An 18,441-nucleotide genomic window follows, 5' to 3' on the forward strand; every position below is an offset into this window, starting at 1 on the left:
ACCATCGGATTTAGTACTACTTGCGATGTATATTTTGAATATACCCTGCTTCTAAATTATTAAGACATTATTTAATTTATGTAACTGCAAAAGGTGGAAAGCTGAGAAGGGGAAATGGATGTAACATTTGTTAAATTGTGAACCTGGTAAAATTAAAGACTTTGTCCATCCATCTATGAGGGTCTGACATGGATAAAGTTGTAGAACAGTGGCTCCAGCAAAGCTTCCAAAGTAAACACATTTGATCTGCACTTAATTATTAAGTACTACTATGACAAATGCAAGATTTTTCTGATGGAGAAATGGCTAAACTCAGTGAATTAGGGAATGAGATGATCATAAGAGAGTTGATTTACCATCTACAAATGAAATAACACTAAGATTGCAGTCAAACATCCACACACTGATGATATATTAAACAGTATATTCTTATTTTAAATTCTAACCTACCTATTAAGTGTTGGCATAATTTATTTCATTTTACTCACGGTTTTCGTAAAACCATTCTCATATGGGCATCTGGCCCAATCTGAGAAAGCAGAAGCATGGTTTCCTGTAGTTCCTCCTCATACTCTTTTTTCTCCTCATCTGTGGGTGCAAGGACTTCCTCCTGTTCATCATCCAGGAAACGATAAAACAGATACTTGTCCTGGAAATTGTGTTCATGGTCCACTAGAATAGCAATGGTTTAAAAAGTTAGAACTTAAAATCTGTCCTCTAGCATCCATTATCTCTTCTTAAAAACTGAACATCTTAATAGAGTACAAAAATAACAATTTGTTTTAAACAACCAGATTTTTGTACCATCACAATGATCACCCAAGATAAATACAGATGAGCGACATCCTTCAGCACATCCAATTCATCCTTCAACAGAAAATAACAAATTCATCACAGTCACTAGGGCTGTCTTGAAAGACTAGAGATTATTTTTCCTCCACTGATTTACCCTGAAAATTGTTCCGGGTATTAATCACTCTTCACGTGAAGTCCTCCAAATTAGTCCTGAAATGCCTGTTACCTGTTTATATCCAGCTCTTTGATTTGCAGTCATTTTAAACAAAGTAATGCTCTAATTTCATATTTTGTATTCCATTTAGTATTGCATGTATCTCCATAAGATACCTTCTTCTCATTAGTTTTCTACTCTTTCTGCATAACTCAGCTCTTTGACACTGGAATGTCTCACTGACATTCTCTGATTGCCTCGAAGGTTTCTATGGCCAGAATCTTTGGGTGGGTGAGTGAGGGCAGGTCCCCCTTGTCGATGCGTAAAATGATGCGCGGTGACTTTGGGCGTGTGTCCTGGCATCACTCCGATTTTCAGTTCAGTAGGCGTGCACCAGAGTCGGTTGCGCGCCTGCCAAACTGTCAAAGGCCTATTAAGATCATTTAAAAATTAATTAAAACAATCAACGGAGCTCAGGCAAAGAGCCCAGGCGGCCTTCTCATTTATCATGAAATCTCACCCATGGGCGGGATGAGGTTTCATGAAGGATTTATAAATCCAATAAATTTTTTCATTAAAATTCATTGATATGTCCCAGCTCATGTGACACTGTCACATGAGGGGACATGTCTGAAATTTTTTTTTTTCTTTATTTAAATTTTGAAAAATGAAATTAAACTCTGAGGCAGCTCTGTGCCTCAGGGAGATTTCTGCGCTCTTTCACGCGCATGTGCGGAAGAGCGCAGGCCCCGACCCAGCCTACTCCCCCCACCCACACAGGGAGCGCTCAGTGTTTCCGGGGGAGCATCATGCTGGGCGGGCCTTAATTGGAAGTTTATGTACATCAGAAATGACTACTTCCTTTCTTTGACTCACTCCTTATCCACCTTCATAATTCTTCCTCGTACATATATGCCTCTTTTCACATTCACATCCTCCAATGAAATGAAAAAATAGATTTTGGGATCACCTGCACCAGTTATGCAGGTGCAGGATGGGTACAAGGGAATCAGAAATTTTGAAGAGCAGGTCCTCAAGGTCCATTTTGCACCAGGTTTCCTGTGTCCACCATTTTCTGGTTGGCTGTACTTTGTGCTAGACTATTTGCACATGTCAAAGCTTCATTAACAAAGCACAAATGTGTACATAATTATCTGTCATCATTTTCCTGGTTTTGCACTAGGATTTCACTTTTTCCTCTACAAAATCCATTTTGAATGAGTGCAATTAGAGTTTGTAAACATTTTTGTAATGTTTATTAATGAATTAATGGAATTATTTTTGGGGCACAAATTTTATTTACACATTATGGTACATTTAATTTTAAACTTCCTCATAAAAGCCCATAAATCAACCGAGCGGAGTAACCAAATTAAATATGCATATTCATTGACTGTACATTAATGATATAGTTTTAATTAAAACAGATAATGGTGTTACCATGGTTCATGACTCCTTCCTCAAGCAGCACCTGCCACATGCCTACAGCCTGTGTGCGGGAGTGGACACAAGGTGTTTGCTGTATCATCCAGTCCACTAATTCTGTGCCAACACAACATTGTCTAGATAAAGGAGAACATATTTTAAGAAATTATCCAAGACAAGCCATTAATTAAAACTCTATAAATTAAAATAGCTCTTAAACTTAAAATCAACACAGTCATTATGAGGACGTCTTTCTGGAGCATAGTTTCAGACAAACTACATCTAAAATATTGCCATGAGTGGAAACTACAAACAACAAATTTCATTTGCAATTATCCCACTTTTAAATTGGCATATTTCCAGTTTTTCCCTTTACCCTGGTGCTCTTGGCAGTATAAACTGAGCTGGTTACTGAGGTTGATGGGCATGATGTCTGAGCAACTCCAGGTTGCCATTCTAATGCAATATCAATAGTTGCACAGATGAAGGCCAGGCAAAAGCTGCCACTAAGTGAGATTCCTCTCCAAGTCACTCCAGTGAGCGATTATGACCTAAGGTTTTCTACAGCACAGAGCTCCAACTGTGCTTGAGTGACAAACTTTATTTTTCTGGTGCACTGTGCCAGATTCTGATGGAATGACAAAAATATGCAAATAAATTTAAATTTATTTCAAAAATGTAAGTTAGCATAGTTAACCTGCACTTAACAGCAAATAAAATAATTACTGCCGAGACAAAAACCATTAGTGAGATTCAGGTACTCTGCTGTTAATGGTGCTTAATGATAATGGCCACCTCAGCTAGGATGTATTCAACTCAGCAAAAGTACTGAAGGAGATGCCTTTAAAACCAAGTCAAATCCATCAAATTAAATATTAGAAACGCTAATGGGAAGGCAGCTATGTTACACCACAAGAACATTTCTGTTAATAATCCAGAATTAAGAGAGAAGTTTACTGTTTCTGCTGATTTCTATCTGCTCCTCGATGTCCAGTTAGCTAAGAATCAACATCCAGGCCCAGCATTTAAATTAGTATTTTAGGAATAGATGGTGAACTAATATTCTTTGCAAGCAAAAATATTTTTATACAGGAATCCTTAAATTATATTTCTTTATTTTATTTTTTCTTTATTTTCTCCAACTGATTTCTACTTTTGTGTCAGTCTGTCCCTCTTCTGTATATCTTTGTCCTTCAAATTCCTTTCTTCCTTCATCTTGGTTCGTCGTTTATATTCTCATTGTAATTTCTTGCTCTTTTCACCTCATATATGTTGTTAGATCTCTTTACTACTTGTTCTCCTGCTTATCCTTTCTCTGCAGTACAGGAGGTATCTAGCAGGAACTAATTGATTGGTACTTTATTGGTACCAAAGAGAAATCCCAGCTCTGAATGAGTTTTAGTTAGCTTAGCTCTACCCACCAATTTAATACGATAGAAGTGTAGTAAGATTATCAATAGCCATAAAATTTGCAAGCAAGGTTTCAAGTTAACATTAAATCTTTGTAAGTCAAAAAACTTTTTATAAATGGAAATCTGTAAAGATCTTGGAGCCGGATTTTCCCAACCCAACGTGGACCAAACCCACGTCAGGCAGGCGGAACGCACATGCGGAAGTCCCTCCCCATTCCCATCACCGGTAACTTTTAGCGGCACAGGAAAGGGACAGATCATGTGCCTGCACACAACAGTCCTGATGCTTTCAGCTCTATTGCAGGAGTCAGCATTTTAAACTCTTGTAAATTTTTATGGAGTCGGGCCAGCTTCTGAAGACAATGTGATTCACATCAGCTCAGGAGGTGTTGTAAACCATGGGGAAACTCTAGTCTGGAGTCAAGAGCCTTTTGACAAGCAAGTTCAAAAGGTGTCAATAATTTCACATGTCATAATGAGATGCTGTGTGATAAGTTTTTAATGCAATGATGGACGATAGGGTTTTGTTCTTAAAAGGTAAGTAACCGTTAAATTGACCAGCATTGTGAAAGTGGAAAAGTCTTCAGATGAAATGGAGTACATTATCGAATGGATGAAGTGCTCTTCTGCATTGAACAATAATGATAATCAGATTTTATTGTGTCAATTTTCCCCCCTGATTTAATTTTTACTTTGAATGACAGCTCAGACATCCGTTACCTTGCTTTGAAGCTTGAAAGATGGCTGAACTCTTTCAATGATATCAAAGGTTTCAATCAGCTCTGGAGATTTTGTTTATACAGCTATGCAATGGAATCCCATTATGTATGCTTGGCTGAGCTCTAAACCCCACTAATAGCTTCAGCTCAGTAGAGGTTGTTGAATCAGTCATTCATTAGAATCTCATTATGCATGCTTGGTTGAGCCCCAAATTTTACTAATCGTTTCAGCTCAGTAGGTGTTATTGACACAGCTGTCAAGGGGACTGAGAGTTTGTTTATCTTGACAGTTTTATGAGCACCTCAAAGGCTTTCCAATGTTATTCTGACTCAAGAGTTTTGTATATAATGGATACTGGATGAGTGGACAAGGTTGGGTGCAGGGGGTGGCGGTGATGAGGGTGCATGGTGGGTGCTTGAGTGGGCACAGTGTGCGAGGGTTAGAGGGCCTCACATTTTTCCATAAGACTGAGTTGATACCCCAGCAGATGGCCTTCTAACCTGCCCACCTCAGTTTCTGCCTTGAAAAGCAGCAGCCCCGACTCCAGCCTGCCCCTGACTCTGCAGGATGGAAATATGGTGGGCAGGTATGACCACACAGGGAGTGGGGTCGTGACGTCAGGAAATAGCCTGGCTCCGGACTCCCGCCTCAAAGTGGAAAACCCGGCCCTTGATATTGTACTTCAATACGTCTTGTTAGAGGAATGTTTATTTCCTATTAATGAGCTAAATGAAATGTTTAGCCTTTTGTAAAAAAACAATAAATGACATTTTTTAAAAATTCATATAAGTTTTATTTGTTGGTGTGTCTGCTAAATGGCATTGCAATGCTGACCACATGACACAGGCTAGTCAGATCATTGGAGATGAAAAAAGTCAACCTGTTCTTAGCCACCATGATAGCTTTTCCCCATAGCCCTGTATTAATCCTCCACTCTGGCTGCTTTACCTACTCTACCAATCCTCAAATCCTTCCCAGACCAACTCCAAGGGTGGGACTTTGGTTCAGGACCCCCGAGGTCGGATGAAATGGGGTCCCAACCCTGCACTATGTGGGAAGCAGTCACCCAGATGTGATTTTCCTCAAATTAGCCAATTCGTGGCCACAGTGCACGCTCGCCATCCAATTAAGGATGGCAGGCAGGCTCTCGCAGCTGAAGAGCCAATCGCATGCTTTCCTTCAGCAACTTAAAAAAAAATAGAATTAAAATAAATGTCTGCAGCTGCCAGACTACCATTGTGGGTGGGGAACCCTTCTATAGGATGGCCTGAACTTTACAGCCAATAAATAACTTTAAATGTGTCATTGTTATAATGTAGGAAAAGCAGCAGCCAATTTGTGCACAGTAAGCTCCTACAAACAAAAAAAAATGATAATAACCAGGTAATCAGTTTCAATGATGTTGGTGGAGGGATAAGTATTTGCTCAGACCACCAGGGAGAACTCCATGCTCTTCTTCAAAACAGTGCCTTGAGATCAATTACATCAGTTATGGCCTCAGTCTAACGTATCATCCAAAAGTTGGCACCTCCAACAGTGTAGCAGTTCCTCACTGGAGCATCAGCATAGGTTTTGTGCTAATGTCTCTGAAGAGGGACTTGAACCCACAGCTTTCTGACTCAAGTGAGCATGCTACCAACTGAGCCACAGCAGACACTCATTGTCGGCTGTGCATGGATTCGAGGATGTTGTCTGTTCAGGGTTGTGAGTTTCTACCATGGTTTTTCATGTGGCTGAACAGGTTGATTCATGGGGCAGGATGTCCCATAAGGTAGTGGGATGCAGAGTGCAGGATTTACTTCCTTTTGTTTTCTTCTCTGCCACCACCCTGCCCCACTACGACAGCATGATGTAGATTGAAGGACAAGTTGTTGCCATTCTGGATGATTGGCAGCAAACCTGTCCCAGTCATTAACATCAACGCTGCCACACTTCAAGAGTGTCTGAAGTGTTTTCTTTGTCCTCTCCTGGAATGTTGGCTAATTGAGAGTTAAGAAAACAGGACCTGGCAGGAGACACGCTTTTTGGCATCCAGGCAGTGTACAGTTGATTTTTGCAGAATTTTTGCCTGAATGCTTGTGAACCTGACTTCAAGAAAGACATTAGCATTTGTTCTACAGTCCTCCCATTGAATCTGGACTATGTGGCAGAAGCGTCGCTGATGGAATTTCTCTAGCGCTCCTCTGTGTCGCTGATACACAGTCCAGGCCTCACTGCAGTACAGGAGTGTGGTGGTGATAACTGCTCTGTACACGTTGACTTGCGAAGGTATTTGCTGTCAAACACTCACTATCGTTTGTAGAAAGCTGAGCTAGTGAAGCTGATCTGGGCGGAGATGGAGCTCCTCATCAATGGTGGCCTTTTGAGAGAGATTACTGCCAAGGTATGGCAAGTGCTCAACATATTCCAGAGGCTCTCCTTCAACAGGGAGGATGACGGTGGCACAGTGGTAATATCATTAGACTAGTAATCCGGGGCCTGGGCTCATGATCTGGGACATGGGTTAAAATCCCACCATGGCAGCAGATGGAATTTGAATTCAATCAATAAATCTAGAATATAAAGCTGGTCTCAGTAACAGTGACCATGACAACCATCATCAATTGTTGTAAAAACCCATCTGGTTCACTAATGTCCATTAGGAAAGGAAATCTGTCATTCTTACCTGTCTGGCCTACATGTGATTCCAGATGCACAGTCCTCTGCAATTAGGGACGGGCAAAAAATGCTGCCCTTGCCTGTGATGCCCACATCTCATGGAAGAATAAAGAAAACAATATATATGGGAGGTGGAATATTTGTTTGACTGGGTGTAGGGTGATGTACAAGCTTTGTTTTAGCAACATTCAAGGATAGGCAGAGTTTCTTGTATGCAGAATTGAAGAGATTGAGTGTGGCTCGCAAGTCTGGTGCAGAGGAGGCAACAACATTATAGTCATCTGCAAACTGTAGATTGTGTACATCTATGGTGGCCAGTTTAGTTTTGGCACGGAGATGACTGGGGTTAAAGAGCTTTCCATCTAGGCAGTATTTAGTACTGATGTCAGAGGGCAGTTATCTTTGATGAGGTGAATAGCCACTGTCAGGTATATTGTAAATAGTATGGGGGTTATCATACAGCAATGTTTAACCCGAGTTCGGATTTTGAAGGCGTCTGCTTCAGATCTCTCACGTGAGATTGTTGCAGTCATGTCATCATGAAGTAATTGTAGGATTGTGATGAAGTGTCTTGGACAATTCACAGAGCCTCGTAATTTACTGAGTCAAATACTTTGGTCAGGTCAATGAATGCAATGAAGAATTCCTGCTGTTCTTGAAACTTTTCTTATATTTGTCTAGCAACAAAGGCCACACAGGAGGTTCCTCTGGAAGGTCTAAAGCCACACTGCGCCTCTGGGAGGATTCCCTCAGCCACAGGAAGTAGGCGATTCAGGAGAGTGGGTGTCAGGATTTTCCCTGCTATGGACAAGAGGGAAATACCTTGACACTTTCCACAGCATAATTTATCTACTTACTTGAAGACAGTTACAATTACCACATTCCTGAAGTTGGGGAGAGTTCTTTTTCTTCCCAAATTCACAGGATGGGTGCATGGAGGCTTGATGTGAGCAAAAGCCCATCAGCTTTGAAGACTTCAGCTGGGATACAATCGTGCCCAAGGCTTTGTCGTCTTTTAACCATTTGGCTGCTTATTGCAGTTCTCCCATCAATGGTGGTTCACCCATGGATTCTATCACAGGGTACTGGGGGATAGCCTGGAGAGTAGTCAGCTGACACCGTAGACTCAGTTGAGGAGTAGTTGAAAATGTTCTTTCCAGTGTTCAAGGATGGCATTGTCATCCCTAAGAGAAACCCCACCCTGTGAATGAAGGGGATTTTGTCCATTTGACTTTGGTATATAGATGGCCCTTCAAAAGAAAAGCAAGCTTTGCGTATGATGGTGATCAGCATATAGTTGGATCTCTCGGGCTCTTTTCCCACCACATGTCCTTCGTCTTCCATATTTGTCTTTATACCATCTTTGCTCCCTAATATGGGAGCACAGCAGAATGCTGTTGCAGATTAGCAACCAAATTTTAAACCGCGGACAGGATTCCCTCACTAGCTGATCAACTAATTTGCCAAGGGAAAAAAATGGAGAAGCAGGAGGATCAGTGCTCAGGAATTCAGCTGATCTATCATTCCCGATGATAACTTAGCCTGTTTATCCTTCTGAAATTGTAATCTTACTCTAGAATTACACCCTACTGTGCTCCTAATTCAGAGTACTCCACCAGTTGCCATAAAAGCTTACCGTTAAGTCCTGCTCAACCTTTTCTGTAATTCAGCTTTGGCCGCAAGGACCCACTACAGTTCATTCCTACTGCTTTATGGCTCAAGCTCTATTACACTCCCTCCCTATTCCAATTTCAGACACAGGCCATGTACTCTGTTCTCTCTATGCTCTGCCACATCCTCAGACGCTGCAGCTTTCCCAATCAGGGCCCTCCCCCACCCTCCCCAACTTCCTTACTCAGCTCATTCATTGCAACAGTTCATAGAAATGCCAGGTCTCATCAAAGCCTCAATTTCACATCCACTGGGATATCAACAGATACGCCATATATAATTCAAAAAAATTCTTAGGATCTTTTTTAAAAAAAAAATCACACCATAACCCTGCAAGCATGCTGACCTTAAGGCAAGTTACTTGAACTGGTGACATTAGGAGTGTGTGAGTGTGACCTCACCACTTATTCTCCTCACCAGTTTCCTTGCTCTGGGACAGGGTGTAATTCTAGTCCTGGCTGCGACCATGAAAAAAGGTAAGGGCACACTTAATTGCAGTCAGTGACGACTGCTGCAGCATTGCCACTAACTGGAAGATCTGGGCTATTAATTTAGAGAATTTGCATGTTTTATTAAATTATGAAGTTCAAGATTATGGCTTTGGAGGCACTGTTTAACATCAAGCCCAGATAGCAATGCCCACCATGTCCCTTCTCCCTTTCAGCCAGAGAGTCAAAGCCCAATATTTTGTACACCTCTACATGAGGATACCTAATGGGCTGAATGGCCCGGATGTGCATATTTGGTCGTATAACTTTATTGCCACCAGAGATCAACTAGTATTGTATTAAAAGTATGAAAACTGAGCTCTCAAAAGGATAATGTGCAATTTGTTTTTCCTTTAATGTGTGATGTTCTACCATTCCCCACTTCTTCCAACCAATTTGGCTGCCCCTCCACCTTTCGCAGCCGAGGCGACAGGCTGGCAGGTTGCCACTTCCAAATTTCAGCAATGCCACCTTTCAAACAGCAGGTCACAAACAAGGTTCCCATTAGATTTTCCCACCTCCTAGGGAGCTCCAGACAGAGATCAGGTGCTCCCTGCGGCAATGTGACTGGAGGGAACAAAGAAGAGCATGGGGTGGGAAGGAGAAGAGATGAGATCAGAACTTGTATCCTTCTATTCTGGCTGTTCTAACTGTTGTTGCTCCAGTACACCCCTACTCTGACACACATTTTGACATTGATTTAAATCAACTTTTTCTATTGGTATTGCTTATTTCCAGCTTTAAGCAGAAAGGCTTCAAAAATGAATGAAGATTTCTTTCAACAATGACCAGCACCATACTCACTTATAGGTTTTCAGGTGGTATTTCCGATCTCTTATCATGTGAGGTGCTTGAGACAGTATTGCATTGCGTAGAATCTTTCCAGCTCTAGGGATTATTTCAGATGGAACCTGGCATGGAACAAAATATAAAAGTCTCAAGGAACCAGTCACTTTTAATATATGTTTGAATATTGCACATTTAATAGCTTGTAGATTTTAAAAATCCATTTTTTTTTTTTACTCGTTCACGGGATGTGAACATTGCTGGCAAGGCCAATATTTGTTGCCCATCCTAACTTCCCAAGGTGGTAATGAGCTGCCTTCTTAAACCGCTGCAGTCCATGTGGTGTAGGCGCACCCACAGTGCTGTTAGGGAGGGAGTTCTAGGGTTTTGACACATGACAGTGAAGGAATAGCAATATATTTCCAAGCCAAGATGTTGTGTGACTTGAAGAGGAATTTGCAGGTGGTGGCGTTCCCATGCACCTATTGCTCTTGTGCTTCTAGGTGGTAGAGGTCACAGGTTTGGAAGTCGTTGTTGAAGGAGCCTTGAAAAATTGCTGCAATACATCCTCTAGATAGTACACACTGCTGTCACTGTGCACTAGTGGTGCAATGGGGTGCCAATCAAGCAGGCTGCTTTGTCCTGGATGGGATTGAGGTTTGAGTGTTGTTGCAGCAGCACTCACCCAGGAATGTGGAGAGTATCCATTACATGCCTGATTTGTGCAGAGATGGATAGGCTTTGGGGAGTCAGGTGGTGAGTTACTCATCGCTGAATTCCTCGTCTCTGGACCTGCTCTTGTAGCCACAGACTGTGTGTGGCTTGTCCAGTGAAGTTTCTGGTCAATGTTGAACCCCAGGATGTTGATGATGGGGGATTCAGTGATGATAATGCCATTGAATGGCAAGGAGAGATGGTCAGATTATTGCTTATTGGAGATGGTCAATGCTTGGCATGCATACAATGAATGTTACTTGCCACCCATCAGCCCAAGCCTGAATGTTATCAAATTCTTGCTGCACACGGGCATGGGTTGCTTTATTATCTGAGGAGTTACGAATGGGACTGAACACTGTAATCATCACTGAACATCCCTCAAGGGGAAGGTAACTAATGTAGCAGCTGGAGGTGTTTGGGCCTAGGTCACTGCCCAGAGGAATTCCTGTTACGTTGTCTTGGGGCTAAGAGGTTTTACTCCAACAATCACACCCATCTTCATTTGTGCTAGGTAGGACTCCAATCAGTGGAGAGCTTTCTCTCCAATTTCCATCGACTTCGATTTTGCTAGGACTCCTTGATGCCACACTTAATAGAATGCTGCCTTGCTGTCAAGGACAAATATAACTGATGTGACTAACAGCAAGAAGTTCATGTTCTGTGTCTTTAACTCCTGTGCTTTTGTAAGCCATAAGAATTCAGTTTTTAAGTTGCGTCTTAACATGTCATTTTAAAGTAGATGTTAAATATGCTGACTCAAATCTTACGGTGCTTCCTGTGGGCGGGATTTTCCTTTCCCGCCGAAGTCGGTGGGCTTTTGAACGGCTCACCACATTTACGGCCCTGCCCTCGCTGCGAGGGGGCCACAAAATTCCGCCCACTGTTTCTGAAACATTGAGATTGGATTATTTTTAGATAAATAAAATATCTGAAATTAAATTCAGAAAATTAAAATGTAAAAACCATGAGGTAACTTAATATTTGCACCTTTTGAAATTAGAAACTTTGGTGACAGGAGGACTGCTCTACAGTTGGTTCCTTATGCACCACAGTAGGATCCTATTTTAACACATGTTAAACATTTGACTGCTCTTAGTGATTGTTGGGATTCTATTTTATTTTAGGAGTATGTTATACTCAGACATTTAAAAAAAAGACCATGAGAAAAATTATAAGTCTACATAATTTCTATATAATCTTCATCGTAAAGCAGTTCAGTTGTAAATTCCCATTACCTGGGTAATGGTTTTAACGGGATGCAGAGGGACACGATTTTCAATAACTGGTGTCTGAAAGATAAACATGGGAAAACTAAAAAAAAATGAAAACATCAATACAGTTGTGCATAAAAAAATCCATTAATAAAACAAAGAGTAATGCAGAAAAATTAATGAATAATGTAATAAAGCTAGAAACAGAAACGGGGTAGAGAGAAAAACGGTTGACGTTGAATATGGCTTCTTCAGAACTGCTGTATTTCCAACACTTTGTTTTTATTTCAGCATCCGTAGTATTTTGCTTTTATAGAAACAATAAGTGTTTGTTTTAAAACATTTCTATGGAATAGGAGTTACTTTTTTGGGTGTGGGGGGGCAGATAGCTAGTCATACGCAGACTCATAGTAGACAAAGCAGAGGAAATAATCTAAATGCTTTAGAGCATACATCAGACATCAAAGAATATTGGCTTTAAACAAGTAAAACAATCAAGCAGAGCAATCTCAAAAATAGCATCCTATTTCCAAAACTAAATTTATGAAATTAAGATTTATTCAAACAAAATAATCAAGGCTCTCGTAATTTAAATACGAATGTAAGTGTCCTCATTTAGACGACTTGTCTTTCAGAGCTGTAGATTAGTACCACCCACTCAACAGTATAAACAGGGACGTCTTTTGATTCGGTAGGCAGTGCTCCAGCCTCTGAGCCAGAGGCTCCAGGTTCAACTCCCATTCCAGGAGCATTCATAACACATTTCAACAGGCTGATCATCAGCTTGCTAATCCTTCCAGTAGTTCCCAGCAATTCCACGAAAGGAAAAGGAAAGTGATGATATGAAACAAACACTATAAAAGGACATAATCAGTAACTATGTAAAATGTGATGTCGAACTGTGTAAACAGTTATAGTTGACCTTACAAGAAGCCAATCGATCCTATTTCTCATGGCTACAGGGGTAGTAAACATTCTGTGCAGTGACAGCATACACAGGGTTCCAAAATAGCAATGTTTCCAGAAAATCTATTTCAAGCATCTTAAAACTTTGAGTAGTTCTACATTGTGTACTCTTACATTTTGCTTTTACTCTGCCTAGTCATAAAACCAGGGTAAAAAGAAATCTGAACGCAAACAAATGCTGCACAATGCTGAATTTTCTCTCTCTGGAACAAAACTTTAGGATTGAAAGTCACAAGCAACAGTTTTCTCAAATGGCCTATTGTAATTCTTACCTGTCTGAGCAAACAAACTTTAAAATCACATTAGATACAATGAATAGACAAGTCTAGTTCAACATAACTCATCTCAACAATCATTTGAATTGATCTTCTTCAACAGCAAGATATTGAAGGTAGGCTCTGGATTCTGCCATTGTAATCTGAAGCTCCAATTTTAATGTAATCCATCCAGCATGAATGGAGCAGGTTGAGGGTAAACTCCCCATTTACACCCTGCCTGATTTTATGCTTCATTGAAGTTGTTACTAAAAATGGTTAGATGATGTGAATTGACAGGAGCAGAGTTCAAACATTGTAGTTGCATAATTGGGTTTTCAAGACCTTCAATGAGCCTAGTACATTCGAAATGCACAGGCTCTCAGTGACCCTTGCAACAGGTGGGTGCTATGGTATTTCTGGGCAATAATGTTCAATGTTCACTTTTTTTTCTTTCATGGGATGTGGGCATCGCTGGCTAGGCCAGCATTTATTGCCCATCCCTAATTGCCCTTGAAAAGGTGGTGATGAGCTGCCACCTTGAACCGCTGCAGTCCATGTGGTGTAGATACACCCACAGTGCTACTAGGGAGGGAGTTCCAGGGTTTTGACCCAGCGACAGTGAAGGAACGGTGATATATTTCCCAAGTGAGAATGGTGCGTGGCTTGGAGGGGATTGCAGGTAGTGTAGTTCCCATGTATCTGCTGCCCTTGTCCTTCTAGGTGGGAGAGGTTGTGGATTTGGAAGGTGCTGTCTTCATCAACCATCATGTGAATGGCTTCAAAACGTGGAATAAAAGAAGAATAGACTTTATCAATTTTGAGAGATTTATAAAAGATGCTGCTGACAACAAAGGAAACACTTTAGTTATGGACATTATGAATGAGAGATTTCTCAAGAAGGCCAAATTTAAACGGGCTGGGCTTATAAAAGTGAAAAGCTTCAGCCTTTGTCAAGTTTAGGTTGGTAAAACAGGGAAGATTTCAAGAGTATACACAAAATATTATCTAAGGATGGATAAAATCGCCTTAGACGGAGTGCAACCTGACTAGACTGATTCCAGGGAGGAGTGCATTGTCATAGTTGAAGAGGCCAAGCAGACTAGACCTATATTAAAACAAAAGCAATGGTGACATGAGGAAACAGTTTTTTTTATGCAGAGGATGTTTAGGATTTGGAATGCACTGCTCGAGTGTGTGGTTGATTCAAAAGAGAATTGGATCATTATCTCAAGACAACAGATTTGCAGGGCTATAGGGATAAAGCAGGCCGAATGGCTTCCTTCTATGTTGTAACCATTCTATCATTATATGATTCGATCTGCTTAGAATTTAGAAGAATGAGAGGTGAGCTTATTGAAACAAATAAAATTCTTAATAGGCTTGTGCAGGATGTTTGACCTTCTAGATCCAGTTCCAGAATAAAGGGATGGGTCACTTAGGACTGTGATGAGGAGAAATTTCTTCATTCAAAGGGTTGTGAATCTTTGGAAGTCTCTATGCCACAAAGCTGTGGATGCTCAGTCTTCGAGCATATTCAAGAGAGATCAATTGATTTTTGGATACTCGGGGAATGAAGGGATTTGGGGCAGTGGAGGACAGTGAAGTTGAGATAGAAGATCAACCATGACCTTACTGAATGTCGGAGCAGGTTCAAGGGTTGAATAGCCTTACCCCTGTTCCTATTTCTTATGTTCCTATGGTCAAGATGAACTTTGCACTCCAGTAGGCTTTGCTCTGCCTTATGAACAATGGTGGAGTTGCAAATATTTGTGGTTGTTTGACCCATACCCTTTTGGAGGCATATGTGTACACAGATTTTCACAAACATTTCCCTGAAGAATTCCTCTCCTGCTGAAGAAACGGCAGCAGAAACATTAACTAGAAGGATGATAGGGGAGGCAGAGATGGGAAAAAAAAAATCAGGTCTGAGAGAGGTGCCCGAGGTACAGTTGATTTTCATTTTAAAATTCCTAGTCAGTATAGAAGTCTCAAGGGACCAAAAGCAAGAACACAAGTTCTAAGTATTTGCTAAGAAACCCATAACCGTGAGCTACAGTTGCATACTTTCTACGTTGAGTTAAATGCACAATCTTCATATATCGTGAGTAACTCCAAATTATTTTAGTTTGACATTCCTTACAAGGATAGCTACAATTAGTTGGTGGAAGGTAATTTGCTTTCATGCCTGTAATTAAAAAGGTATTTAAAATGTTATTACTGGTTATTCGAATATGCCTTTTAAATAAGAGATTTATCATTTATTTTGCTAACAGTTTAGTAACTGGAGATTTTAAATCATATGTCTACAATATTATAAAACTACAATATCCAGTATACATTTCTTGCATGTTATATTTCTCTGTATATTTTCAAGAGTCATACTCAAATTTGCATGTCAGATTTTTAAAGAATCAAAGAAACTCTCCTGGAACATCAGTATTTCCCATGAAAATGACTTCTGCTTTTTGGCAGCTCTGAAGTGTAAAATTAAGTAAAATAAACTTAAAGTAAAATTATCATCACAATTCTGTCCAATAAATGACCACCAATGTTTTCATTGACAAGATTTTGGAACACAGGAACATAATTAGGCATCTCGCCCCTTTGAACCTGTTCCATCAATCAATGAAATTTTGGCTGGTCTATCACCCAATTCCAATTCCTCTAATATTGTTAGTTAATAACTGTAAATCTGAGGTTGATTCATTTTTAAAAATTGATCAAGCGTCATTTAAGCGGCAAAGTGAGCGGCACAGCAGTGTTCCTCAGGTGGACGTATCATTGAAGAGTCTGTTTTGAATTTTCTGCCTGACACTTTGCAGGAATATTTCCTGCACAGTGATTTTAGCTGGTTCTTGCACTGAAGCTCCTCTTGCAGGTTTTGTGAGATAGTAAAATTCCAGACTGGAACTCTCCTGATACTCCAGTGCTTTGGAGGAGAATTACAATAAGGAAAAGGCTTGATCATATGCTTTTATAGTGAGACAAAAAGGTATTTGTTTCCAATCACCAGTGTCCACTTCATAGGGCTGTATCTTCTGGTCAGTGAGCGGGGGTGGGGCCTGCTCGCCGACACGTAAAATGACACGGGGTGACGTCAGGCAGGCGTCCAGGTGTTACCCCTCGTGATTCACATTTTCAGGTCGGTGGGCACGCAGCCAACTTGGCTACACGCCTGCCAACCTGTCAACGGCCTATTAAGGCCATTAAAAAAGTAATTGAAGTAATTAATGGACCTGCCCATCCAACCTTAAGGTTGGTGAGCAGGCCGGGAGCCCTGGCAGGCTTCTGAAAAAGCATGAAACCTGATCCACGGGCGGGATGAGGTTTCATGAGGGATTTAAAAATCTCAGAATATTTCAAAATAAAAGTTATGGACACGTCCCAACTCATGTGACAGTGTCACATGAGGGGACATGGCAGCGAAATTTTTTTCACAGCTTTATTTAAAGTTTAAAATCTGAGCCGATCTCCCTGAGGCAGCACTTTGCCTTAGGGAGATCTGTGCGCACTTTCGCGTGCATGCGTGAAAAAGCACACTCCTGGCTGAAGGAATCCCCTCCCCCCCACCCGCACAGGGAGTGCATAGCACTTCCTGGCAGACGTCCCGCGGGGGCGGGCCTTAATTGGCCCGCTCACGTAAAATTGTGGTACGCCCCCAATCGGGGGCATCAATTGGGAACCCGCCTGCCCGTGCCCACTCCCACACATCCCCCCCAAAAGGGGGGGAAAACGTTGCCCATGGAGTTTACAGATCTAGAAGAGATTTAATCCATCTGTGAAAATCTGAGGTGTAATACACCTTTAAGAGAATGTGAGCAGATTGACCACATGACTGTAAGACCCAATAACAGTGTAGCGTGGGCTACCATGTTAATGTTAGTCTAGAGTAGGGTCTGGTTGGGGAAGCACACATTGTATTAGTGCTCTGTTGTCTATGTAAATAAACAGCATGTGCTTCATTTCCTATTGGTCTCTGTATCTGCAGTATATTGTAATTGACTCACCTGCTGGCAGATAAACGTGCAACCAGTTCGCAAGCAAAGCGACCCCGCAGTAGGACATAACAGCTGACGACGAGGCAAAACATGGCCAGTCAACGACACCACATGAAAACTCAACTGTACTGAATCAGCCGTGCCTTGCAGGTTGATTGTAAGTACAGCCCTCACCATAGTCGTTGAAGTTATCTTCCTCCAGTGTGCCGCAATTTGGCCGCATCAAACAGTTTGATCAGACCACCGATGACTGGTCACATTATACTGAATGCCTTGCATTTTTCGTTTTGGCCAATGACATATCAGGGGAGGAGAAGAGGTGAGCGAACCTCTTATCGACATGTGGCAGTAAAACATACGGCCTAATTCATAGTCTAATGGCACCAAATGCCCCAGATTCCAAGAGCTTTGATGAGTTGATGAATCTTGTGAAAAGCCACTTTCAGCCGAAACCCTCAGTAACAATGCAGTGTTTTACATTCAATTCAAGGTGTCACACCCCTGGAGAGACAGTCGCTTGCTACCTAACAGCCTTAAAACAACTGACAGAGCACTATGAGTTCGGGATGTTGATTAATGACTTAAGAAACTGATTAGTGTGTGGGATTAACAAAGATGCCATTCAAAAAAGGTTGCTGTCAGAAACAAATTTAGACTTCAGCAAGGCGGGGTTGGCGCTCGCAATGGAAAGCGCAGTCAGGGATTCTGAAGAAATCAAGGGAGCACAAAATGGCGCCATTTGTCATGTCAGGAGAGAGGAACCGGCTAGAAACGGTGCAGGGCTCCGTGGAAAGGCGGGAAACAGCCGCCATTAACAGGCCAGCAAAAAGCAATGGTTTAATGGATAAAAACCACATTAATAATAGCAGAATTGGACAGCCTACAAATGAACGACAATTTTAAAAAAGTGTTTCTACTGCCATCACAATGGGCACATTATGCGATATCGTAAAGAAAGGTTGAGGCAAAATTCCAAACAAAAAGGCAGAAGTCATGAAATTTATATAATGGAGGAACCAGAAGAAAAAGTCAGATATTTACTCGCTACACAACTTAAAAATGGGTAAAATAGAACCAATCTACAAGACAGTAGAAGTGGGGAGGCAATAGTATAGTGGTATTGTCACTGGACTAGAATTCCAGAGACCCAGGTTCAAATCCCCGCAGATGGCGAAATTAGAAT

The 18,441-nt window shown here is 41.3% G+C and overlaps 1 protein-coding gene across 6 annotated transcripts in view; it reads right to left on the reverse strand.

Moving 5' to 3' along the window:
- The window catches only part of rapgef4a (Rap guanine nucleotide exchange factor 4a), a 346,899-nt gene that overhangs the window by 129,483 nt on the left and 198,975 nt on the right, over positions 1–18,441 (reverse strand). For 4 of the 6 annotated variants that reach the window (XM_078552089.1, XM_078552088.1, XM_078552092.1 and 1 more), the window contains 4 exons: positions 12,062–12,115; positions 10,128–10,234; positions 2,390–2,511; positions 489–672 (listed from right to left, as the gene is read on the reverse strand). In XM_078552089.1, coding sequence (XP_078408215.1) covers positions 489–672; positions 2,390–2,511; positions 10,128–10,234; positions 12,062–12,115 — 467 coding nt within the window. The remainder of the gene's footprint in view (positions 1–488; positions 673–2,389; positions 2,512–10,127; positions 10,235–12,061; positions 12,116–18,441) is intronic. The other 2 variants (XM_078552090.1, XM_078552094.1) reach the window with 1 other exon arrangement.

Source organism: Cetorhinus maximus, chromosome 11 (assembly GCF_964194155.1).
Source record: "Cetorhinus maximus chromosome 11, sCetMax3.hap1.1, whole genome shotgun sequence".
NCBI classification, from domain to species: Eukaryota; Metazoa; Chordata; class Chondrichthyes; order Lamniformes; family Cetorhinidae; genus Cetorhinus; species Cetorhinus maximus.